The 25943-nt window shown below is 45.1% G+C and overlaps 1 protein-coding gene and 1 long non-coding RNA gene across 2 annotated transcripts; both read left to right on the top strand.

The window, feature by feature from the left end:
* Positions 1-18897: 18897 nt before the first annotated feature.
* LOC120571045 (gastrula zinc finger protein XlCGF57.1-like) lies at positions 18898-22169 on the top strand. Its single transcript, XM_039819745.1, has one exon. The coding sequence runs from the start codon at positions 18927-18929 to the stop codon at positions 20508-20510; it is 1584 nt and encodes a 527-aa protein (XP_039675679.1). The 5' UTR covers positions 18898-18926; the 3' UTR covers positions 20511-22169.
* Positions 22170-22497: 328 nt separating this feature from the next.
* On the top strand, positions 22498-23400 carry LOC120571080. Its single transcript, XR_005641170.1, has 2 exons — positions 22498-23109; positions 23198-23400. It is a non-coding gene; the product is annotated as an uncharacterized LOC120571080 (long non-coding RNA).
* Positions 23401-25943: the final 2543 nt, after the last annotated feature.

The following is a 25943-nucleotide window of genomic DNA, read 5'->3' as shown; positions in this document are numbered from 1 at the left end:
AGGTAATAACAGCTGTGTGTGTGTGTGTCTGTGTGTGTTTGTGTGTGTTTCTGTGAGTGTGTGTTTCTGTGTGTGTTTCTGTGTGTGTGTGTGTGTGTGTGTTTCTGTGTGTGTGTGTGTGTGTGTGTGTGTGTGTGTTTCTGTGTGTGTGTGTGTGTGTTTCTGTGTGTGTGTGTGTTTCTTTGTGTGTGTGTGTGTGTGTGTTTCTGTGTGTGTGTGTGAGGCCAATGGACCTTCCTGTAGGTGGTAGAGGATTACCTAGGATTGTCCTCTCCTCCTGCCCTCCCTCCCTCCCTCCCTCCCTCTCTTCCTCCCTCTCTCTCTGTCTCTCCCTCCCTCTCTCTCTGTCTCTCTGCCTCCTCTCTCTCCCTCCCTCCCTCTCTCCCTCCCTCTCTCTCTCTGTTCTCCCTCCCCCTCTCTCTCCCTCCCCTCCCTCTCTGTCTCCTCCCTCTCTTGTCTCTCCCTCCCTCTTGTCTCTCTCTCTCTCTGTCTCTCTCTCTCTGTCTCTCTCCCTCTCCCTCCCTCTCTCTCTGTCTCTCCCTCCCTCTCCCATACACACAGACACACACACACACATACACACACACACTACACAACACTACACATTAATAATAATACAAACAGACACACACATACACACACACAAACACTATCAGAACGCATACCACCAACACACAAACACCACAGCACCCCCTACCCAACAGAAAGATACACCCCCCAACACCTACCCCTACCCCCCTACCCACTCGCTCCCACCCCACGACCACACACACACCCGTGTGTTCCAGCCCTAGTAATATGTAAAGCATCACTATTAAATTAAACTATGACTTGTGATCTCTTCTTTCCTTCCCTCCCTTCACCCACCATCCTTCCTTTTATTTATTCTTCCTTTACTTCTTTCCATCCTTTGCCCCTTTTCATCCTCTTCCTTCCCGCTTCCCTCACTACCCTCTATTTCTTCTTCCCCCCACTTTACACACTCACTCAAAGCTACCGCTGCTCTAATTACCATTTTCTCCTGCGTCCCTCTCCAGCGTCGACTATCATCAGGGCGAGAGCCTTCTATCCCCGGATCCAACCTGGTCTCGGCCCATTCATAATGTCCACGCAGCTGCTCGTCAAACCCCTCCTCCCACTCCCCCTCTTGGCTTCCGCCTGATTCGTGGGGCCCCGCCTCCACTAAACGGACCAGGTGGGAGCACCTGTTGTTGTTGTTTTGTTGTTTTTTAAAGGAACACGCCTAACTTATCGGGACTCTAAGCACTTTCACCGCATTACGCCAGATCTTCCTCCTCACAGCGGTGTGGAGGAAGGTCTGGCTAGTCCACACAGCGTTCATAGTGATGTAAAGACTACATGAAACCAAGTAATGCATGTAATACAAGGCTATTTTAGGTCTCCTTCCATCCTACCTTCTGACCTATATCAATGTAAACAGTACAATGGGACTTACAATCTTCATTCCCAGGATCTTTTCCGATATCTGTTCCAAAGGTTAGAACTGAGCTGGGGAAAAAGGCATTTAAGTTTGCTGCTCCCTCTGCATGGAACAAGTTACAGAAATCCAAGGGAAACTTACTGAACTGGTCTCATTGGTTGCTTTTAAGAGGATGTTGTTTGACTTGGGAGGAATGACATCTGGCTGTAGATGTTTTACCTGATGTGTTTAGTATTCTGGTTGACTCTGAGGGATTTGCTGTTTCAGTTGTTTTATGTTCTTAGTGTTTTTGTGTATTTTGTATTGGCATGTATGTGTGGTTGTACTGCTGCCTGCCTTGGCCAGGACACTCTTGAAAAAGAGATTTTTAATCTCAACGAGTTTCTTCCTGGTTAAATAAAGGTTAAATAAAAAAATTAATAAAAATGCCCATTTTAAGTAGTTTCTCCACGATAGCAAACAGCAGTGATGCCCTTTGTTGGTTCATATTTCCTCTTAAATCAACAGGAACTCACACTAGTGCTTTTCATGTTGCTCTACAGAGCACACACACACACACAGACAGAGCACACACACACAGACAGACAGACAGACACACAAATACACACACACACAGACAGACACACACATATACACACACAGACAGACACACACACACAGACAGACACATACACACACACACACAGACATACACATATATACACACACACACACACACAGACGCACACCAACAGGGCTACATACAAGAAATATCATACTACACACATACACAGACACACACACAGACAGACACACACACAGACAGACAGACAGACACAGACAGACACACACACAGACAGACACACATACACACACACACACACACACACACACATTTCACATTTAGAAACGAATGATAGTCAAATATTTGGGGAAAAGTTGAAATATTACGAGGAAAAAAAAAGGTGGTAAAAACTAAAAGTTGTGATATTAAGACTTTTATTTTCTCGTAATAATCCCAAAAGTCCCCCGACCCTAACGACTTCCTGTCCCCCCAGCGTCTGGCGTCCCCGCTGACGGCCTCGCAGCTCGCCGTGGTCCTCTCGTCTCTGTGCCACGGCGTCCCCGAGGCCTGCCGCCTCCACCGCGGCACCACGCCGCTGGCCGTGCGGCAGCTCGCGCTGCAGCAGCGGCGCCACCTGTGGGACAGGAAGTGGTTCTGGCGCACGGAGAAGCTGGCCGAGTGGGTGCTGGGTCAGCGCGAGCAGCAGCTGAGCCTGAGCGAAGACGCGCTGCTGCGCACGGCGCGCACGGCGCTGGGGGAGGACGCCGAGCCGGCCGAACGCTACAGCTGGGCCGCGGACTTCATGCTGAGACACGAGCTCGCCGCGGAGAACGGCGAGCGGCGGCGGCGAGGACGGCTGCCGCGCAGCCTCAGAGACAACTGCCGCTCCTTCATACGCTCGCTCTCCACACAGGTCAGTCTGCAGCAGCCAAAAACGTGTGTGTGTGCATGTGTGTGTGTGTGCGTGCGTGCGTCTGTGTGTGTGTATGCATGTGTGTCTTTTTGTGTGTGGATGCATTTGTCTGTGTGTATGTGTGTGTATGCATGTGTGTCAGTGTGTGTGTGTGTGTGTGTATGCATGTGTGTGTGTGTCTGTGTGTGCATGTGTGTGTCTGTGTGTGCTTGTCTGTGTGTGTGTCTGTGTGTGCATGTGTGTCTGTGTGTGTGTCTGCGTGTGTGCATGTGTCTGTGTGTGTCTGTGTGTGCTGTGTCTGTGTGGTATGTAATGTGTGTGTGTGTGTCTGTGTGTGCATGTGTGTCTGTGTGTGTGTTTGTGTGTGTGTGTGTGTGTGTGCGTGCGTTTGCTGTACTGTGTGTCTGTGTGTGTGTGTGTGCATGTAATGTCTGTGTGTTTATGTGTGTGTGTGTGTGCGTGTGTGTGTGTGTGTGTGTGTGTCTGTGTGCATGTGTGTCTGTGTGTGCGTGCATGTGTCTGTGTGTATGTGTCTATGTGCGACATGTGTATCGTGTACTGTACGTGTGTATGCATGTGTGTCTGTGTGTGCGTGTGTCTGTGTGTGTGCATGTGTCTGTGTTATGCATGCATGTGTGTCTGTGTGTATGTGTCTATGTATGCATGTGTGTGTATGCATGTGTGTCTGTGCGTGCATGTGTGTCTGTGTGCGCATGTGTCTGTGTATGCATGTGTCTGTGTGTCTCTGTATGCATGTGTGTCTGTGTGTGCATGTGTGTCTGTGTGCGTATGTGTGTCTGTGTGTGCATGTGTGTCTGTGTATGCATGTGTGTATACATCTGTGTCTGTGTGTGCATGTGTGTCGCATCTGTGTCTATGTGTGTGCATGTGTGTCTGTGTGTATGCATGTGTGTCTGTGTGTATACATGTGTGTCTGTGTATGCATGTCTGTGTGTGTGTGCATGTGTGTGTGTGTGTATGCATGTGTGTCTGTGTGTGTATGCATGTGTGTCTGTGTGTATGCATGTGTCTGTGTGTGTATGTGTGCATGTGTCTGTGTATGTGTATGCATGTGTGTCTGTGTGTATGCATGTGTCTGTGTATGCATGTGTCTGTGTGTATGTGTGCGTGTGTGCGTATGTACGTGTGTCTGTGTGTATGCATGTGTGTCTGTGTGTACGTACGTGTGCGTGTAGCGCGGTGTGTCTGTGCGTGTATGTACGTGTGTCTGTGTGCATGCATGTGTCTGTGTGTTATGCATGTGTCTGTGTGTTATGTATGTGTGTTTGTGTGTGTATGCATGTGCTCTGTATGCATGTGTGTCTGTGTATGTACATGTGTGTCTGTGTGTAATATTACGTGTGGGTCGTGTGTGTCTGTCTGTCGTGTGTCCGTGTGTTGCGTATTGTGTGTGTGTATACATGTGTTGTGTGTATGTATGTGTCTGTTTGTGTTTGTGTGTGCGCATGTTGTCTGTGTGCATGCATGTGTGTCTGTGTGTGTACGTGTGTGTCTGTGTGTATGCATGTGTCTGTGTATGCATGTGCGGTGTCTTTGCATGTGTTCTGTGTGTGTATGCATGTGTCTGTGTGTATGCATGTGTCTGTGTGTGCATGTGTGTCTTTGTACATGCATGTGTGTCTGTGTGTGTGAGTGTGTCTGTGTATGTGTGTCTGTGTGTTGTGTGTCTGTGTCTGTCTGTGTGTGTGCATGTGTGTCTATGTGTGTCTGTGTGTATGCATGTGTGTCTATGTGTGTGCATGTGTGTCTATGTGTATGCATGTGTGTCTGTGTGTGTGTGTGTGTATGCATGTGTGTCTGTGTGTGCATGTGTGTCTGTGTATGCATGTGTGTCTGTGTGTATGCATGTGTGTCTGTGTGTGCATGTGTGTCTGTGTGTGCATGTGTGTCTGTGTGTATGCATGTGTGTCTGTGTGTGTGCATGTGTGTCTGTGTGTGTGCATGTGTGTCTGTGTGTGTGCATGTGTGTCTGTGTGTGTGCATGTGTGTCTGTGTGTGCATGTGTGTCTGTGTGTGCATGTGTGTCTATGTGTGTATGCATGTGTGTCTGTGTATGCATGTGTGTATGTGTGTCTGTGTATGCATGTGTGTCTGTGTGTGCATGTGTGTCTATGTGTGTGTGCATGTGTGTCTGTGTATGCATGTGTGTATGTGTGTCTGTGTGTATGCATGTGTGTATGTGTCTGTGTGTATGCAACACACACACAGACACACACAGAGTTGTAGAGAGATGTTGTGTGTAACGGGAGTGATAGATATATATATGTATATGTGTCTGAGTGTGTTGTTTGTGTTACTATTGAGAGTAGTGTAACGTTGTGTGATTGTTGTTGTGTAGATCCAGACTCGAGGAGTTCTTCCTCGCTGCGTCGGCGCCATGGACGAGTTCTCCGTCTTCATCGACGCGGACCGGTTCTCCGCCCAGGACCCGTCGGCGCTGCGGCTGTCCGGCGCTCCCGAAGACGAGCCCGCGGTGGACGTGGTCCTCTCGGCGCTGTCGGACGGCACGCTGCTGCCGCCGCTGCTGTTCTTCAGGGGCGCCGCGGCACGCCTTCCCGACGGTTTCCCCGACAACGTGCTGCTGCAGGCGAGACGGGAAGGGTTCAAAGACTCGGAGCGCCTCGAGACCTGGTTCCACCAGGTCAGAGAACCCGTCTGATGCACGCTGTATACACACACACTCTATACACACACTATACACACACGCTACACACACACAGACACACACACAGACACACACACACACACACACACAGACACACACACGCTACACACACACACAGACACACTATACACACACACACACACAGACACACACACACACACACACACACACTATACACACACTATACACACACGCTACACACACACAGACACACACACACAGACACAGACACACACACAGACACATACACACACACTATACACACACTATACACACGCTACACACACACAGACACACACACACACTATACACACACTATACACACACACACGCTATACACACACACACACAGAGAGACACACACGCTGTAAACACACACACACACTATACACACACACGCTATACACACACACACACACACGCTACAACCACACACACACACACACAGAGACACACACACAAACACACACACACACAGATGCGCACACTCACAGAAGCACACACACACAAACACACAGAAGCACACACACACACTCACACACAGAAGTGCGCACACACACAGACACAAACACACAGAAGCACACACACACACATAACAGAGACACACAACACACACACGACACACACACACACACAGGACACACACAATACACACACACGACACAAGGCACACACACACACACACACATACACTGAGACACACACAGAAGCACACACACACACAGAAGCGCACACACACACACACATACACTGAGACACACACACACTGAACACACACACACATAGTACTGTGGTTCTCTATGTAATAAACACTACGTAGGGAAAGGTACAGCTAACAGTTACGTTCCAGTGACTGTGCAGTTTGTGTGTGTGCGTGCAGGTGTGGCGCCCCCGTGTGGTCTCCCAGGGTAACGCTGAGCGCGTGCTGTTACTGGACGTCCACCGTGGTCATGTGACCGATGCGTTCAGGGACAGTTTGACCTCCGCGTCGACGGGCATGGCCTTCATCCCTCCGGGCTGCTGCTGCCGCCTGCAGCCGCTCAACATCTGCCTGACGCCAGTCCTCACACACTTCCTGCAGGTACCGCTCGGGGGGGGTGTGTCTCAGTGGTCACTGTGTGTGGGGGGGTGTGTGTGTGTTTGTTTGTGTGTGTGTCAGTGGTCACTGTGTGTGGGGGTGTGTGTGTGTGTGTGTTTGTTTGTTTTGTGTGTGTGTCAGTGGTCACTGTGTGTGGGGTGTGTGTGTGTGTGTGTGGGGTGTTCAGTGGTCAGTGCTCTGTGGGGGTGTGTGTGTGTGTGTGTGTGTGTGTGTGTTGTTTGTTTGGTGTGTGTCAGTGGTCACTGTGTGTGTGTGTGTGTGTGTGTCAGTGGTCTGTGTGTGTGTGTGTGTGTGTGTGTGTGTGTGTGTTTTTGTTTGTTTGTGTGTGTGTCAGTGGTCAGTGCTCTGTGGGGGTGTGTGTGTCAGTGTGTGTGTGTGTGTCAGTGGTGTGTGTGTGTGTGTGTGTCAGTGGTCTGTGTGTGTTTGTGTGTGTGTTTGTTTGTTTGTGTGTGTGTCAGTGGTCACTGTGTGTGGGTGTGTGTGTGTGTGTGTGTCAGTGGTCAGTGTGTGTGTGTGCTTCTGTGTGTGTGTGTGTGTCAGTAGTCACTGTGTGTGTGTGTGTGAGTGTGTATCGGTGTGTTTGTGTGTGTGTGTGTGTGTGTTAACATCCTGAGTTTAATTTAAATATTAAATTATTTGTTTAAAATCGGCGAAAAATTCTGTGTGGCCCTGATTTAAATATACGGTGTATTTGAGTTCATAATATTGCTTGCCAGCCGTGCTCACCTGTCTGTGTCTGTCTGTGTCTGTCTGTCTGTCTGTCTGTCTGTCTGTCTGTGTCTGTGTCTGTCTGTGTCTGTGATTGGTCGGTTCGTCCAGGCTCGGTGGACTCAGCTGGTGTCTGATGGTGGTCTGGACGGTCTGGGTCTGGATCAGCTGGCCCTGACGCTGGCCTGTTGGCTCAGTGAAGTCTCCTCCACACTCAACTCAGAGACACACATCCTCCGCAGGTCTACACACACACACACACACACACACAATACACGCACTTTTAGCGTGTATAGAGCCAGCATATCTCCACCAGACTCCATGTAAATAATCAGGACTTTTAGTGTGTATAGAGCCAGCATATCTCCACCAGACTCCATGTAAATAATCAGTACTTTTATCATCGTAAAACTCACTTCATTCAAAGTGGACAGAAACTAAATAAAACTACCAAAAGCCGTCTTGGTTCATCTTTCCACTGTTCCAACAATCACCACTCTGGTTTGGTTGGAATAAACCCTTAATTCACCCATTTACATGTGGAGATATGCTGGCTCTATACACACTAAAAGTCCTGATTATTTACATGGAGTCTGGTGGAGATATGCTGGCTCTATACACGCTAAAAGTCCTGATTATTTACATGGAGTCTGGTGGAGATATGCTGGCTCTAAACACGCTAAAAGTCCTGATTATTTACATGGAGTCTGGTGGAGATATGCTGGCTCTATACACGCTAAAAGTCCTGATTATTTACATGGAGTCTGGTGGAGATATGCTGGCTCTAAACACGCTAAAAGTCCTGATTATTTACATGGAGTCTGGTGGAGATATGCTGGCTCTATACACGCTAAAAGTCCTGATTATTTACATGGAGTCTGGTGGAGTTTGGTGATGGTGATTGTGTGATTCTACTAAAGATTGCCTCTTTATGAGCTCCAGCTTTAATCTGTTGTTTGTTAGTTAGTTTTAATCCGATCACTAACCAGAAGTGGACTTGTGGCCCCGCAGGTCGTTCGCCTCGGTGTGTAGCGAGCAGCCCGTGGAGGACGACGACGAGGCGGCCAGCATGATCGCGGCGCTGAGCGCGGCTCTGGTCCAGCCGCCCGACGCCTCCAAACCCCACCAGGAAGCAGCAGAACCCCAGCTGGAGCTGCTGGTGGTGATGGAGGAGGAGGGGGGGGTGGAGGAAGTGGTGATGGAGGAGGAGGAGGAAGAGAAGGAGGAGGAGGAAGAGGAGGAGTCTGCTCTGCATCAGGAGTTTTACGGTGACAGCGATAACGAGCCTTTTCTCGGCTTCATAGACGACTGATCTGCTGCTAGTCTCCGGATAATGACATCTGATTTATGCTGGAAACAGGAACGATTAAGGGCCCTATTTTAACGGTCTAAGCAGAATGCACCTGAACACACCTCCCTGTAAGACCGGCACGCCCAGAATGCACCTGAACACACCTCCCTATAAGACCGGCACGCCCAGAATGCACCTGAACGCACCTCCCTGTAAGACCGGCACGCCCAGAATGCACCTGAACACACCTCCCTGTAAGACCAGCACGGCCAGAATGCACCTGAACACACCTCCCTGTAAGACCAGCACGCCCAGAATGCACCTGAACACACCTCCCAGAATGCACCTGAACACACCTCCCTGTAAGACCAGCACGCCCAGAATGCACCTGAACACACCTCCCTGTAAGACCGGCGCGGCGAGAATGCACCTGAACACACCTCCCTGTAGGACCAACATGCCCAGAATGCACCTGAACACACCTCCCTGTAAGACCAGCACGCCCAGAATGCACCTGAACACACCTCCCTGTAAGACCGGCACGCCCAGAATGCACCTGAACACACCTCCCTGTAAGACATATTCTCAGAGGATTTAAAGTGGAGAAACAAACAATCTGATTGGACGACTTTTGACTCTTGTTTGGTTTGTAAATACTTATTTTTCTACACTGGAACATGAATTATTCTGATGTTTTATAATAAAATAAAGAGACGATGTTCAGACAGTGTAACATGTTTTTCTGTCCGATACCAGCGAGTTATATATCTTATCATTTAAAATCAGCTGTATTTATATATTTAAAGGTTTTTGTCATTTTTTTGAGACATTTTTGCCGCTTTTTTACCTGACGCCTTTTTGAATTTGACAATTTTTTCGCCCTTTTTGTCGCCCTTCTGGAGTTATTTTTCTCAAAATATTTGTTGCTTCTTTCAGAGTTTTTGTCGTCATTTTAGATTTTGTGTTTTTTTTGGACAGTTTTGTCGCCTTTTCTTGACCTTTTTGTTGCTTTTTTTCTAAGTTTTTGTCTGTTATCTCTTCCCGGGACGTCCCCACAATGTTGAACCCAAAGTTACCCCCCACCCCCCCCTGCTACAAACTGTAATTCAATTATGGAAAATAACTATTTTAACAAGAAAGCTATTAACCAGTAGTAGTAGTATTCATCGGCGCTCCAGCTGCCAGAATATTTATAGTTTAAGGGTTCATACGTTTTGAAAAAAACTGGAACAGGCCTGGAAAGGTTTTGGAAACATAAAAAGACCCAGGAAGTTTTGGAAAAGTCATGGAATTTTTTTTAACACAGCATAATAATATGTGATTTAATAAATGTATTTTCATGTCTTAACCTCAGCGTTGTATTCGGGGAGAGATATTAAGAATCCATCTATGAACCACAGACATTATCATTCATGTTATAGTTAAACCTCTGAGGGGAAACTTTAACACAGAGTTGTATTCTTATTGGAGAATGTCGACTGACATTTTCAGGAACACACAGTCATGGAAATTTCCCAAAAAGTCATGAAAAAGTATTGGTTAAAATGCTATGAACCCTGTATTTTACTTCTCTTTTCAACAGTGTGGTTCAAAGGTCTTTAATTTGAAGGCATTGATTGAATGTTCTCATGTAAAAGCCGGTTTCACCTCTGTAACTTCACTTCCGGACCTTTAATTTGAAAATCTGAGCATCCTGTCCCGGAAGCTACATTCTTCTTGACCGCGGCTAGCTTCACACTACGAACAAGATGGCGTCTAGCGGCTGCTGAAGAGATATTTGGGCTGTTTCTTAAACCACGATAGCAGAGCACGAGGAGGAACTTAAAAAGAGGAGAACGATGGACGCCGGTTTGAACCCTCAGCTCCGGAAACTAAGAGCAGGTTCGTTCCTTTTTACTTCTTTTCTGCTCACGGGCTGTCAACATACGGGCCTCGCGGAGCCTGCAGACAGCAGGTTTGTTATTATTATAATTATATATAAAGGCCCCTGACACACCATCACACATCGGGGATCAAAAGGCGAACACGGCCGACTCACGCGTGTGCCAGAGACACACACACACACACACACACACCCCGCAGCCAACCAGCTGTGCTAACTGTACGTTCTGCGCCTGCGTGCGTCGGTATATAGACAACGCAGCTATACTTACACAAGGGATTTGACTTATACATTCAACAAATAGACACGTAGCAGTAAACATTCAGTAGACAAATCGTAAATATAGACACATACTGTACAATAGAGACAACAATATACATATAGGCACATATCAACATAATATACTAAAATACTACAACAAAAAACATAATATCACATGTACACACGGAGTGGGATGTAAGGTGTAAAAAGTACTAGTGGAAAGTAGTGTGCAAGATGCATATATTAGAATGTATTTAATGTGTAGAGATGTTGTTACACAGAATCAGAAAGGGTTTTATTGCCAAGTACGTTTTTTAACACATACAAGGAATTTGTTTTGGTGTTGTTGGTGCACATCACACTTGTACACTTGTACAATAATGTATATATTATTTTCAAGTAGGTCATTTATCATAACAATGTTCTGTGTGCAGTAAGAAAATGTAAAAAATATCAGGTCTAATAATATCAGAAATCAGAAAAGGGTTTATTGTCGCAGTTATTTACACTAACGTGGAGTCTGACATGGTGAAAGGTGCATGCATAAGCAAACATATTGAACATTAATATGAATAAATACAGTCGCTTTTATCTGACGTTTTTGTCGTTTTTATCTGAATTGTTTTTGCAACGTTTTTTGTCGTTTTTTTGTAGTTTTTTTTTCTGTTTTTGTCGTTTTTTGTAGTTTTTGTCGTTTTTTAACATTTTACCAGCGATACCAGCATGTGAATAAATACATATATGGTTAAAAAAAATATATAAAAAAATAAAATATATATATATCTATCTATCTATCTCTCTCTCTCTCTCTCTCTTTCTCTCTCAATACTGGACATTTTCTGATGTTTTCACCTTTTCGAATTTCGATTTTTTTGTTGACATTTTTGTCTAATAATATCAGAAAAGATTTTATAGCCACAGTTATTTACACTTACGTGGAATATGACATGGTAAATACTTTTATATTTCATTTATTTTTTATATGTATATAGCTTTATATTTTCACTGTATGTTTTGTATTGTATTTCTTCTAGTAGAGCTGACTCTTACACTTTGGCTACACTGCAAGGCGGATGTATATGTATGAATATGTCTTTTAAACCGTCTCCGCTTGCACCCCGTACTACATGTGTTGTACAAAATGAAGTACTTGTACTTTACGGGTGTGTGTGTGTCAGTCAGTCAGTCAGTCAGTCAGTCAGGGTCGGAGCTGGGAGCCCTCAATGTTTGAGGCGTAGGATTGTGTGAGTCACAGGCGGGACAGAGAGCTTTTGCTTTGGGATCCCTACTACATATATTGTACAAAATGAAGTTGCATGAGAAACTAGGCCTACAATAACGTGTAGGGCGGCCTAAAGCCTTTATACATACCTTTTTACTGCATGGAATACTAAGATATTAAAATAGCCTAAGACTTGTAGGCATGGTTTTATAAATAATGATTTAATGTTACAACATACATGTGGCACAGTGAATCTTTAGGATGAACTGGATCTGTGGATGGCTATCTTAGTGACCACCTTACCTATGGGCCAGTAAGCATTGACTCTGAGGACCCCCTAAGGGGTCCCGGAGCCCCTGTTGAAGATCGCTGATTTAAAAGAAATAAAGACACTTTATGATCCATTTCTGTGTAAAAAGGATGCACACCAGTGTTCGAACTATACCGTGGCCTTCGGGGGAGCCCACTTTTTTTTCCACAGGGCGGGGTCGTGCCCTTGCAACTTACAATGACTTACAAAGATACATAACAGCTACAAGTGTACGCACTACATGATTTACCCTATTATACTTTATTGACAGGAGTAGATCGGTCAAACTGCAAACAGCCAGCCACAAATAGTCTAATCAGGCTGTCTTTGAGATTTCACACGAACAACGGTTAAAGTTACTCAGGCTACCGAAGAATACCACAACTCCTCCGTTCAATTAGACCTTAGACGCACCCCAAGCTTCCATCCTTAACAAACAGCCATGTGTATATCGGCTCTTCCAGTCTCTCCACTGCTGGTTGTTCCAATTTAACGGGAGAGACCGGCCTCTGACGAGCTGTTACCACCACCATCTTCAGCCAGAGAGGACATTATTTCTTCAGCTTCTACTTGCGTTGCCAAGGTGTGCTAACAGGGCTTGCAGCAGGTGAATCAGTCGTGCTATTAACGTCATCGCTACACAATTTCTTAGTAAAACCAAAATTAATTAAACTGCCTTGTTTTCTTTTTGCCATGGCTATATGATGCTTACTGCAGAATGGATTTCAAGGACTTTGCGCGCCGATTAATGGCCTCCAACGTTTATATTTTTTCTGCGAATCTTTGAGTTAACATGTAGCCTACTAAACATGAGTTGGATTTGCACCGCAGCACCGCCACATTTGGCATGGTGGTGAAGTGCAGTCATGCTGCGTTCATGAGCGTAGGGTAGGCTCAGGTCTACGTCCGTAGTAGCCTATATTTTAATTTTACGTCTTTAATGGTAAGAGATCGCACAGCGATGGATAATGAGCGTTGATTAAGATTAAATTACAATGCCACATATGGCAGAAACCTTCAGATATGAGAGACCCCCTCAGATTTTTCACTTTGGTGCTTTCGTGGGAGCCAGTCCTCACTCTACGGGAGCTCGGCTCCCTCTGGCTCCCACGTAATTCGAACACTGATGCACACACCTCCCGTAATCTTTTTTTTTTACACTTGTAGAGCAGATTTCTGCGGTGCGGACACACCACTTAACGCTGCTCTCGTTCCCTGTATCGCCAGATTCATTAATTTTCTTGCGTGTATTCATAAGTTTGAATTTTAGCTATTAAATATAATATTTTAAAGTAATATATTTAATGTTGTCACGTTTCTGTCTCACTGTCAAGTATGCTATGCAGCGGCAGCAGTGGAAACTGTGAATCATGATTGGACACCCCTGTATGTGATTGTGCTGATTGGATGACTGGCAGGACTGACCGACTGGCTGTTAGTCAAAGTGTTATCCAAAGAAAAGTGACTTGATTTGGGACTTGACTTGCCTTAACTATGGACTCGACTTGACTTGGCCCCCCAAAAAAAAAAAATAGCTTAAGACTTGGACCAAATTACTTGGGACTTGAGCAAAGATGACTTGGTCACAACACTGCTACATAGTATGTAAATGTATAAGTTGTAAATGCATTATGCCAAAAATACTAAGATGCATCTTTCTTTCACCCCGTAGTCACCAAAGTAAATACTGGACCCAAGCCGCACATCTCCATTACATTATGACATTAAAATGGCATTTTCTAGATGGACACATCAGGGGACAATTAACTTTGTTCCAGACCTGTTTCTGTCTCAGGTACATCCCTAGCCAGGCAGCCTGCTTTCCTGTTTTTTGGCATGCAAACCTCTGGCTGGGAGAACCACAGCAACCATAAACCTAGCTTGAGTGAGGAGCTCCGGGCGCTGGCAGCACGAAAGGGCGAGGCTCATCTCCATGTACTGCCCGCGTTCCAGTGAAACAGTGGCTGTGGTTGAAAAGTTTCCCTTTAACAAGAGCACTCATAAGGGCTCCTGCACACCGGCTGCGTGGCGTGAGCGTGTCCGCTGCGTGGCGTGTCCGCTTTTATTTCGGCTCCCATGTTAACAGGTTAGAGCTTGCACACTGCCTGCGTTCGAGCCGCGCCGAAAACGCGTGCATGCTAGAAATAGGACCAACGCCTATTTTTCACGCGACACGCAAGCATGTTGGAAGTGTTTCCAGGCAAAATAGAACACGAAAAGATGTTTATATGTCATTTTGACAGGAATACATTTAATAAATGACATGTTGATGTTTGAAAGTCTCTAGGTTTTGACATAAATGCAGATATAAATGTAATTAAAAAAATAATAATAAATATTTTTTTTGATTTTTTAAATATTGGACCTGTCAATACAGATGAAATATTCTGTAACCTATTTTACCGTCAATACTGCCGACGTTGTCTTTGCTGTAATCAAATCAGTATGTTTTAACATTTCATTTTATCAATGGGAAACATCCATGTGTGTAGACAAGGCTAGCAGCAGCAGCGCCGTGCCAGACACGTTTCTGGTGTGTAAAGACATAGAAAACGCCACGCAACTGACACGCAACAGAAACGCCACGCTCACGCCACACAGCCAGTGTGCAGGAGGCCTAAGAACATAGCAGAGCCTAAATATTTTTCCAACATAACTACGAGAAGCATGCAGGCAAGAAACCGAACCAAAGGGGCTGTAACTCGCCCCCTCCGGTCATTTCAATTTGGGGGAAGGCCGCAGAAGGGAAGCAGTGTCGATCACTGTGGTAGTATGAAGCGGTTGCTGCCTAACGTGGACAGATTTTGGTCAGCTTAGGGTTCACAGTGCTGAAAATCTGGCGGTATCCGCAGGGCAACAGTAACCGGTTTAAAAACGCTTTGCTTTTTTTGGGAAATGCTCTTGCAGGTCGGCAGTTGTTCAGGGCCGTTGCTGCGAAGTGATCAAAACCGCTTCCCCTCTGCAACCTTTGCTTTTACCGCCTATGTTATAACTTTAAAAAAAATTAAGCATTAAAATACTGATTCGGACATTGATTATTATGGCAACAGTTGAAGCTTAAGTTTGGCTTACCAGAATGAACATTGCTGAGACGCGCCAGATATCACTCACCATTTGCTATTCACGCTATCTGTTTTGCGAGATGTGTGTTTCAGAGACAAGTTTCCCCAACTTTATATGCTGCTTTCAGTCAGACAGGAAGTCAGGGACCTGGCGTAGGGTTCTGCACAGTCCAGGTACTGGAGACTGCAGTCCTGTCCTTTTGGCTTCTTGTAAAGCGGTAGCAATGAAGGTCAGTATAAGTGAGGCCATGGTTCTCTGACTTGAGAATTGCAAACCTGATGCACCATCAGGAGTTCAAGGGTCTAAATAGAGAGGGGGAATGCTGCAGCAGGCATTGTACAAAACTGTTCAAGACGGAGATAACCTTGAAGGCTTTCAATTTACCAGTCAGTCTACATTCTAACCCTTACCTATCGTTATAAGCTTTGGGTAGTGTCCAAACGAACTAGATTACGGATACAAGCCGCCGAAATGAGTTTCCTCCGGATGGCTCAAAGCCACAGCCCCAGTGCCTACTTGTAAGCCTTTGAAATCCACAAAGCACATCAGACTGGACACCCTGGACATCTGGAATAACTTGCTTAGTCTGCCGCCAATGCGAACCGGGTACGGCCATGCTGCTGTTATGAGTTGTGAGTGATCTGAGCAATAAAACCTTTTTTGTCCTTGACTACTTGACCTCTCTTTCTCTCCCCCTTTCCTGTCTATCCACTGTCACTATCGAATAAAGGAAAACCCCCCAAAAAAGTATTTTTAAAAAAAACAAACCTCTGTTTTCCACATAGACTTAACTTGGGCTGGCCTCCAAAGTATATTCATTTTTTATCCAATAAAGCAATTCACAATCGATCCAACAGAACAATCTCCCCTCGCCACTCCCATTCCTTTTTGATCTTCATTGTAGAGTTGCGTGCAGTACGTTGATTCCCTTCTTGCTTCGCTCTCGCTCGTTGGCTCTCTTTCTCCTTCTCAAAAACGCACAAAGGACCCGTCTGTGAAAAGCCCCTCAGATCTCTGTGTACACTCTGAATCAAATGATGATTATGTAAGTGTTAACTCCAAGTAACTCTAAGTTATTGTATGTTCTTAACACATCACTATACATATCTTTGGGTGCTAAGTTGTGGCAGAAAGTGACAGAACGTGACATCGGTGACAAAACCGGTATACCGTCCACCCCTAATTTGAGTGTTGGTCAGTAATGTGTCTGTATTTCCTTCTGTCCTGCAGATGTGCAGCAGCTGTCAGTGGTTAAAGATTTGGTTCCTCCTGAGCAGCAGGAGTGTAGCTCCAGTGTGGACCAGGAGGAGCCAGAGCCCCCCCCACACATTAAAGTGGAACAGAAGGAACTGTGGAGCAGTCAGGAGGGAGAGCAGCTTCAAGGGCTGGAGGAGGCTGATATCACCAAGTTCCCATTCACTCCTGTCCCTGTGAAGAGTGAAGATGATGAAGAGAAAGCTCAGTCCTCACAGCTTCATCAGAGACAAACTCAACACATGGAAACAGAAGCTGATGGAGAGGACTGTGGAGGACCAGAACCAGCCAGGAACTCCCATCCACATCCACTTTTACAACCAGAGACTGAAGACCAGACTGGAAACTGGAGAGTTCCTATCAGTGATTTGAGATGTAGTTCTGTTGAAAAACCTTTTATCTGCCCTGAGTGTGGGAAACGATATGTCCGTGAGCGACATCTGAAGGAACACATGAGAACTCATACCGGAGAGAAGCCTTTTAGCTGCTCTCAGTGTGACAAAAGATTTGGCCGTGAGCAACATCTAAAGGAACACATTAAAATTCATACAGGGGATAAGCCTTTTAGCTGCTCTGAGTGTGGGAAACAATTTGGCCGCGAGCAACATCTGAAGAGACACATGTTAACTCATACAGAAGACAAACCATTTAGTTGTTTAGTTTGTCCTAAAAAATTTACAACCAGAGAAAATCTGGCATACCACATGCTAGTCCACACTGGGGAGAAAAGATTCAGCTGCCGTGATTGTCACGAAAGATTTGGCTGGCCCGAACAGGTCAAAAGACATAAATGTGTTGGCCGTCAGTCCTCACAGCATCATCAAAGTCAAACTGAGGAGACCAGAGAACCTCAGTCAGGTTTAAACTCTCCGACAAATGATGAAGTTCCTGTCAGTGATTCGAGATTTAGTGCTGGTGAGAAATCGTTTCTCTGCTCTGAGTGTGGTAAAACCTTTTGGACCAAGACACATCTGAAGGCACACATTAGAACTCACACAGGAGAAAAGCCTTTTAGCTGCGCTGAGTGTGGGAGAACATTTAGAACGAATACACACATGAAAAGACACATGGGAACCCACACAAGAGATAAACCATTTAATTGCTCAGTTTGTGATAAAAGCTTTTTGCGCACTGGTGATCTGAAGAAACACATGAGAACTCACACAGGAGAAAAGCCTTTCAGCTGCACTGTGTGTAAGAAATCTTTTCCTTGGAGGCATCAGCTACAGACACACATGATCGTCCACACAGGAGACAAAAGACTGAGCTGCAGTGTTTGCAACAAAAGATTTGCCCGGCATTCACAGATCAAAACACATAAATGTGTTGCCTGTCACTCGTCACAGCTTCATCAGAGTGATACAGAGGAGAACAGAGAAGCAGAGCCTCCAGCCAGCAGAGAAACTCAACACATGGAAACAGAAGCTGATGGAGAGGACTGTGGAGGACCAGAACCAGCCAGGAACTCACATCCACTTTTACAACCAGAGACTGAAGACCAGACTGGAGACCCTTCTGATCCTGAGACTGATGACAGTGCTGATTGGAAGGAGACCAGAGAACCTCAGTCAGCTTTAAACTCTCTGAATAATCAGGAAGTTCGTATCCGTGATGAGAGATGTAGTGTTGCTGAGAAATCCTTTAGCTGTTCTGAGTGTCAGAAAAGATTTGGGACCAGTGGAGATCTGAAGAAACACACGAGAACTCATACAGGAGAGAAACCTTTCAGTTGCTCAGTTTGTAAGAAATCTTTTACATTGAGTGGAAATTTACAGAAACACATGAGAACTCACACAGGCGAGAAACGATTCAACTGCAGTGTTTGTGACAAAAGATTTGCCTGGCTTCATCACATGAAAAAACATAAATGTGTCGGTCGTCAGTCCTCACAGTTTCATCAGACAGAGGAGAATATGCTCACAGTTACACCCCCAGTTAGCTTGAAACCACAGTTTTCCTTAATTTGTGTTTCAGTGTTCCCTGCAAATGTTCAGCAGTTGTTGGTGGTTAAAGAAGAGGTTCCCCCTGAGCAGCAGGAGTGTAGCTCCGGTGTGGACCAGCAGGAGCCAGAGCCCCCCCCACACATTAAAGAGGAACAGGAGGAACTGTGGAGCAGTCAGGAGGGAGAGCAGCTTCAAGGGCTGGAGGAGGCTGATATCACCAAGTTCCCATTCACTCCTGTCCCTGTGAAGAGTGAAGATGATGAAGAGGAAGCTCAGTCCTCACAGCTTCATCAGAGACAAACTCAACACATGGAAACAGAAGCTGATGGAGAGGACTGTGGAGGACCAGAACCAGCCAGGAACTCACATCCACATCCACTTCTACAACAAGTGACTGGAGAAAAGACTGGAGACTCTTCTGAACCTGAGACTGGTGACAGTGACTGGAAGGAAAGCAGTGGACGTTTGTCTCTGAAAAATTATAAAGTCTCTGTCAGTGATTCGAGATGCAGTGCTGGTGGGAAATTAATTAGCTGCTGTGAGTGTCGGAAAAGATTTGGCACCAAGACAATTCTGAAGATACACATGAGAACTCATACAGGAGAGAAACCCTTCAGCTGTTTAATCTGTAAGAAATCTTTTGCGTCAAGTGGAAATTTAAGGATACACATGAGAATGCATACAGGAGAGAAACCGTACAGTTGCTCAGTTTGTGAGAAAAGATTTGGAACCAATCAACGTCTAAAGAACCACACGATAACTCATACTGGAGAGAAATCCTTTAGCTGCTCGGAGTGTCCGAAAAGATTTGGAACTGAGACGCATCTCAAGAGACACATGATAACTCACACAGGAGAAAAGCCTTTCAGCTGCTCAGTCTGTAAGCAATCGTTTGCATTGAGTGGAAATTTACAGAAACACATGAGAATCCACACGGGAGAGAAGCCTTTCAGCTGCAGTGTTTGTGACAAAAGATTTGCCTGGCATCTACAGATCAAAAAACATAAATGTGTTGGTCGTCAGTCATCACAGCTTCATCAGAGTCAAACGGAGGAGAACAGAGAGGCAGAGCCTCCAGCCAGCAGAGAAACTCAACACATGGAAACAGAAGCTGATGGAGAGGACTGTGGAGGACCAGAACCAGCCAGGAACTCACATCCACTTTCACAACCAGAGACTGAAGACCAGACTGGAGACTCTTCTGTAGCTGAGATTGAAGTTAGTTATGATGATTGGGAGGAGACCAGAGAACCTCAGTCAGGTTTAATGTCTCGGAAAAATGAGGAAGTTCCTGCCAGTGATTCGAGATGTAGTGCTGATGAAAAACCTTTTAGCTGCTCTGAGTGTGGAAAAAGATTTGGGGCCAAAACAACTCTGAAGAGACACATAAGAACTCACACAGGAGAAAAACCTTTCAGCTGCTCCGAGTGTAATAAATCTTTTGCAGATAGTGGAAACCTACGCTTACACATGAAAATCCACACAGGCGAGAAACCTTTCAGTTGCACGGTTTGTGTTAAAAGATTTTTGCACAAGTCACAACTACAGATACACACGATAACTCATACTGGAGAGAAACCCTTCAGCTGCTCAGTGTGCAGTAAAAGCTTTACACAGAAGATACACCTGACACAACACATGGCACTTCACACAGGAGAGAAACAGTTCAGCTGCAGTGTATGTGGTAAACATTTTATACGAAAGGGGAATCTGATGCACCACATGAGAATACACACAGGAGAGAAACCTTTCAGCTGCAGTGTTTGTCAAAAAAGGTTTGCCTGGCATTCACTTGTCAAAACACATAAATGTCGTCCTTCCTCACAGCTGCAGCAAACTCAAACAAAACCGATAAAAACAGAAGCTGAAGACCAGACTGGAGACTCTTCTTAACCTGAGACTGATGACAGTGCTGATTGGAAGGAGACCAGAGAACCTCAGTCAGCTTTAAACTCTGATGATCAATGAAGAAGTCTCTAAAAGTGGTACGGCATGTAATACTGGAGAGAAAACATTCAGTTGCTCAAAAATGGCCCAATATTATTATTAAAGTGTTTTATTAGGTTTCCAAGCCCGGGAAGACCGGGGCCACGTTGATGCAAAGCAATGCGGCTCCCAGTACCAGCGATGCTGGGAACCCTATAGTGAGGCGAAGTCCCTCCCCCTTCCGGTTGACCTCAAGGCCTTAATTAGGGAAAACATTTTTATGCATGGTAGTAAACGGGGAACTACATATGTTGTCTCGCGCAATTTATGTCACCTGGCTTGATGCTCGGCTTGCTCGTTAGCTAGCTAGCTTAGCGCTGTTCAACAACACGTCACGTTATCTTACCTGATGTGTTTTATCCAATGAGGTGTGATCAGCAGATAAGCAGTGGAACAAGCGAAATCCTCTGCTCGTGTGAGTAACTTTACATCACGGTACGATACGCACAGACATCGTAGCTTCAGCGAGACGTCATCCATGTGAGTTTGAAGTGTGACGGTCTTTCTAAATAAATCTTTTCACAATCTTATACTTCAACAGTTTAACTATAAACTGATACTTTCTTAAATAAATAAGATAAATTATCTTTTAAATTGATGAGCATCATATCTGTAATTCATGGCTCAATTCAAACGGGATCTAAAAATAATTTGTCTTTCTCCCCATTCACTACCGTTTTTTTTCCGAATTAAGGTCCCATGATGGTCTACCGGAAGGGGAGGGACTTGGCCTCTCTATTATTATCGCTACGATTATAATTATAAACCGTGCATGGGGCAGTGCATTTTTATGAATGGTCCAGTCTCCTGAAGGGACCTCAGGCACAAAAATTGACAAATGTCTGCCAGCAGGGGGCACTATTATAATAATAATAATGCATATTGGCCTATATCTCTCATACCGTACACCGCATCTTCAAAAACCTTATATCTGCACCTTCCCTGAATGGAGCTGAGTCACCTCACATAGGCCACACACATTTCCGCCTAAAAAAACAACCTTGTTTTCGCTTTAACATTTCTATAAAGCATCTTCAGATGGCCCTGACAAAAGAAATGATCAAAAGAATTTTGCTCAGTTCACTGGTTTGGGCAAAAATGAAAAACACCAATATTTCAAGTTAGCTTGTGGTGGCTTTTGGCTCGGAGGTAGTGTGGTTGCCCCTCAACCACAAAATTGGTGGTTCGATTCCCAGGCTTTTCTGGCCACATGTCAAAGTGTTGCTGAACAAGACACTAAACCCCAAGTTGCTCCCCGGATGCTGTGTGTATAGCTATCCACTGCTTCTAATGCTTAGGATGGGTTAAAAGCAGTAATTAAATGTCACTACATTGTACTGTATGTATGGGACGATTTAAGAATAAAGTTTCATTTTTTGAATTTAAAAAATATGAACCTTTGCTTACCTCGGCCAAAGTAAATGCTATCAACTGGAAACTTAAGATTCTTGTTTGCCGTGCCACTCTGATAACCTGACTCCGCCAGATGGATCGCTTCACATTTGCTCGGCATATCCATCTGGGAACTTTCCGTTGGAGAACTTTTGGGAAGGGGCGAAAATACTGGTTAGCTGATTGGATGAACCATCTGTCTATCACCTATGTTGGTGATAGACGGGCCAAATCAACCAATCAGATCCACGAAGCGTATGAAAATATAACCACAAGCCCGCCCCTGCTGCTGCAGGCAAAGCATAGCTTGTTAGCTCAGCATGCAAGCAACATGTCTGTAAAGGATATTTGCCGTTTGTGTAACGAGAATTTAGGAATAAAAGACACCATTTCAGGTTCCCGGACCGCTGTCTGAAAATACTGGTTAGCTGATTGGATAAACCATCTGTCTATCACCACCTAACCCGCCTCAAAACCAACGCTGATTGGCCCGGTCCTTTGGCGAGCGGCTCCAAATTTTCTCTATCTCAAGATGCCAGACTGATCTGCAAGTGGAAAACTGGAGCTCGCTAGATCAGGGCGGTCTCACGAGGCTACCACTCTGAGGCTCTGGACCACATTTGGCGTAGATTGGCCGTTAGAGGGCGCTACAATTATGAAAAAATGTATATCTCATGAAGTGCTCATGTGATTTTTATGAAACTTGGAGTGTACAATGGATGTAGCCCAAGATAGCACTTTAAATTATGGACTGTATAAGTGTCTATCATCCGTTCTGTTGTTGGGATTTGTGCGATGCTTTTGAAATGTCTGTAAATCCTTGCCAATATATGAACCCATGCCTCTAACAATACAGCTAACATTAGCCTTAGCTAACATGGCTATTGTTTAGCCTGGCCTGCCAGTCTGATTAATTCATAACGGTTAGGCCTGCTCCTAGGTAGCTTCTCTGTCTCTCCTCTCTCCCTCCCCTCTGTCTGTCCTAATTGCAGGAGTGGAGTCTGGTGTGCGGGAGTCAGGGTTCCAGCTGCCTCTCATCTACCACAATCAACCTCTGCTTCATCTACCCGGTCATTCCTCCACTCTGCGTCAGATCATAGTCAAGACGACCACAGTTAGTATCGCTCCAGACAAACCTTTGCTTATCTGTTTAAATCTACTTGTATGTTTGCCTGTCCTGATCCCTTCTCTTGTGCCTCCAGCTGCTTTGGAACCTGATTCCTCCTACCGCTCCACTCGTGCCATACACCGAACCAGAACCACCACCAGTGGACCCCACCACTAGCCGGCCTGCTGTCTCTCTCTGACCGACCCGCTCCTTCCCGGAATTCACCTGACCCGTTCTCCGCCCCGGAAACCTGGAATTGACACTTGAGTACTTTGAATAAAACCTGTTAACTCATACTCCTGGCTCTGCGTCTGTCTGCATTTGGATTCTGTTCCTCATTCAAAGCTAACAATAACAGTAATATAGAGCCAATTAACCAAATACTTTTCTTAGTTTTGGCATGTTTAACTTAGTAGTTGAACTCTATCACACATTAACGTTAAATGATACATCACAAAACATTATTTCAGTTTCTGGATTAATCAGATTGGCTGACCAGCCTAACAACCGCCATGTTAGCTAAGGCTAATGTTAGCTCTAATGTTAGAGGCATGAGTTCATACATCGGCAAGGATTTACGGACATTTCAAAACAAAAGCATCGCACATATCCTAGTCTATATCCATGATGTTCTACTTCCAGGATTGCTCTGTTGCCACCGGAAATTCCGCCGGATGTGCCTCTTTTCGGCCTGATGTGCGTCCCCTTCCTCTGTCTTTGTGTTGGCGTTCTAACCTCCGGGGGATTTGTGAGGACTATGGTTAAGTGCTCCTCAGATCTCTGCAGGGTAAATCCAGACAGCTAGCTAGACTATCTGTCCAGTCTGAGTTCTCTGTTGCGCGGCTAAAACTACTTTTCAACGTACGCATGTTCCACCAAAACAAGTTTCTTCCCGAGACTATTTAGCAGAGGCACCGTGGCTCTGTGTGGAGCTTGGCGCCACCCAAGACGATTGTGATTGGTTTAAAAAAATGCCAATAAACCAGAGCAGGTTGTTCTCCCATCCAGGAATGCTGTGTGGACTAGCCAGACCTTCCTCCACAGTGCTGTCTGGCAAAGCAAGAATACACATATCCCAACATCAGAACTGATGAGAGACACTTAAAACATTCCTTTGTTTACGGTGCTATCTTGCGCTACATCGTTAACAAAGACAGAAATTCAGTTCTTCGGCCAGTACGGGTTAGGAGGGTGGATGGGTCAAACAACACAGGACTTCCTCCAGGAGACGCGGTTTGTATCCCGCTCTTGTCCCGCGTGTCACTGAAACGTACATTTTATAACCCCACCCACCACCGATTTGAACAAGCTGCAGAGGTGACGTAGTTTTCTCCATCTGCTCCACAGCTGTGTGTGTGTGTCAGCTGAGCCCTGCTATCTGTGAAATATGCAAAGAGGAATAAGGAGATCGCGCTTACGTATGAGCTCTCAGGTACTGAGATTTAACAGGATTGATATTATGTGAATTGGTCCCTGGTAGTACTGGCCTAATCCGGTTGGTACCCTAAAAAGTACAGAGTGTCATTGCCCAACTTTAAAAAATGTTGAAATGTAATGTGGTGTTTTAAAGACCTGTTCAAAATCAGCATTCTGTGTCTGGGGCAGTCAGTTGAGAAAATAACTAAGAATAAATAAAATTAGACTAAAGATGGACAACAATGCCACATCAACAATAACTAACAGTATACAGTACCAATACAAGATTAATACATGAAGAATTCATGAAGGGAAGACATTTCACATTATTTACTAGTTGTCAGGGGAACCAACAAGGGTTGAAGCCATGTCAGAGGTACTGCAGTGACTCTGGAAGGGTTTTATCTCCTGGTATTGGCTGGACAAACCCTGTGAGGAATTACAAATTGTAAAATCTTGAGTCCCTCTTTGTTTTTGTAATGTCATGTGTAAGGCTTAAATAATGTAATATGTACATTTACTATATTAAAACGTTTTTCAGAGCTCTGGAAATGTAATAAAGTATTTGTCTTTCTTCCAAAGTGTATTTTAATCATTAATATTATTTGTGTGTATTTCTGAGGAAGTCTTGGAACATTCAGGACTTTTATTTTGAAGCTCAGCAACTGGAACACTTCCGGACGTTTATTTTGAAGCTCAGCAACTGATCTACACCGGAAGCTATAGTATTTTCTGCGGCTAACTTCACACTTTGAACAAGATGGCGTCCAGCAGAAAGGTGTGTTAGCAGAGTGTCTTTGCTGTGTAGAGAAAGAGGTAAAATGTGTAAAGTCCAGATGCTGAGAGCGTTGGTGGAGCAGCGACTAACTGCGGCTGCTGAAGAGATATTTGGGCTGTTTGAAAGAACGATAGCAGAGTATGAGGAGGAACTTTGTCGTTCAAAAGAGGAGAACGAGCGACAACGGGAGCTACTGGACGCTGTTTACAACCCTCAGCTTCGGCTACACAGAGCAGGTTTGGTCCCTTTACTTCTAGGAACTCAGGATGTTTTATATTTGAATTTATTGTTTAGTTGATTAAACATTGTAAAAACTGACAGGTAGATTTGGTATTATTAATATTAATGTGTGTCCTCCAGTCTGTTGGTCAGTTACCATCATGGCTATATTCAGATACTTTACTGCAGTAAAAGTACTAATACCACACTGTAAAAATACTCTGTTACAGTAAAAGTCCTGCATTAAAACTGTTACTTCAGTAAAAGTCTGTAAGTATCATCAGGAAAATGTAGTTAAAGTAAAGAAGAATCCTCCCATTTTAGAAAGTAAAGCATCCAAACAGTTGTGTGTAATGGTCTAATCATTTCAGCTGGACTTGCAGGCCAAAGAAAGACATCAGGAGATATAGTAGGCCAGCACCATATT

The sequence above is a fragment of the Perca fluviatilis genome, chromosome 13, assembly GCF_010015445.1.
Source record: "Perca fluviatilis chromosome 13, GENO_Pfluv_1.0, whole genome shotgun sequence".
NCBI lineage: Eukaryota > Metazoa > Chordata > Actinopteri > Perciformes > Percidae > Perca > Perca fluviatilis.
The sequence above is the reverse complement of the archived record's forward strand: the minus strand, read 5'-3'. Positions and strand labels throughout refer to the sequence as shown.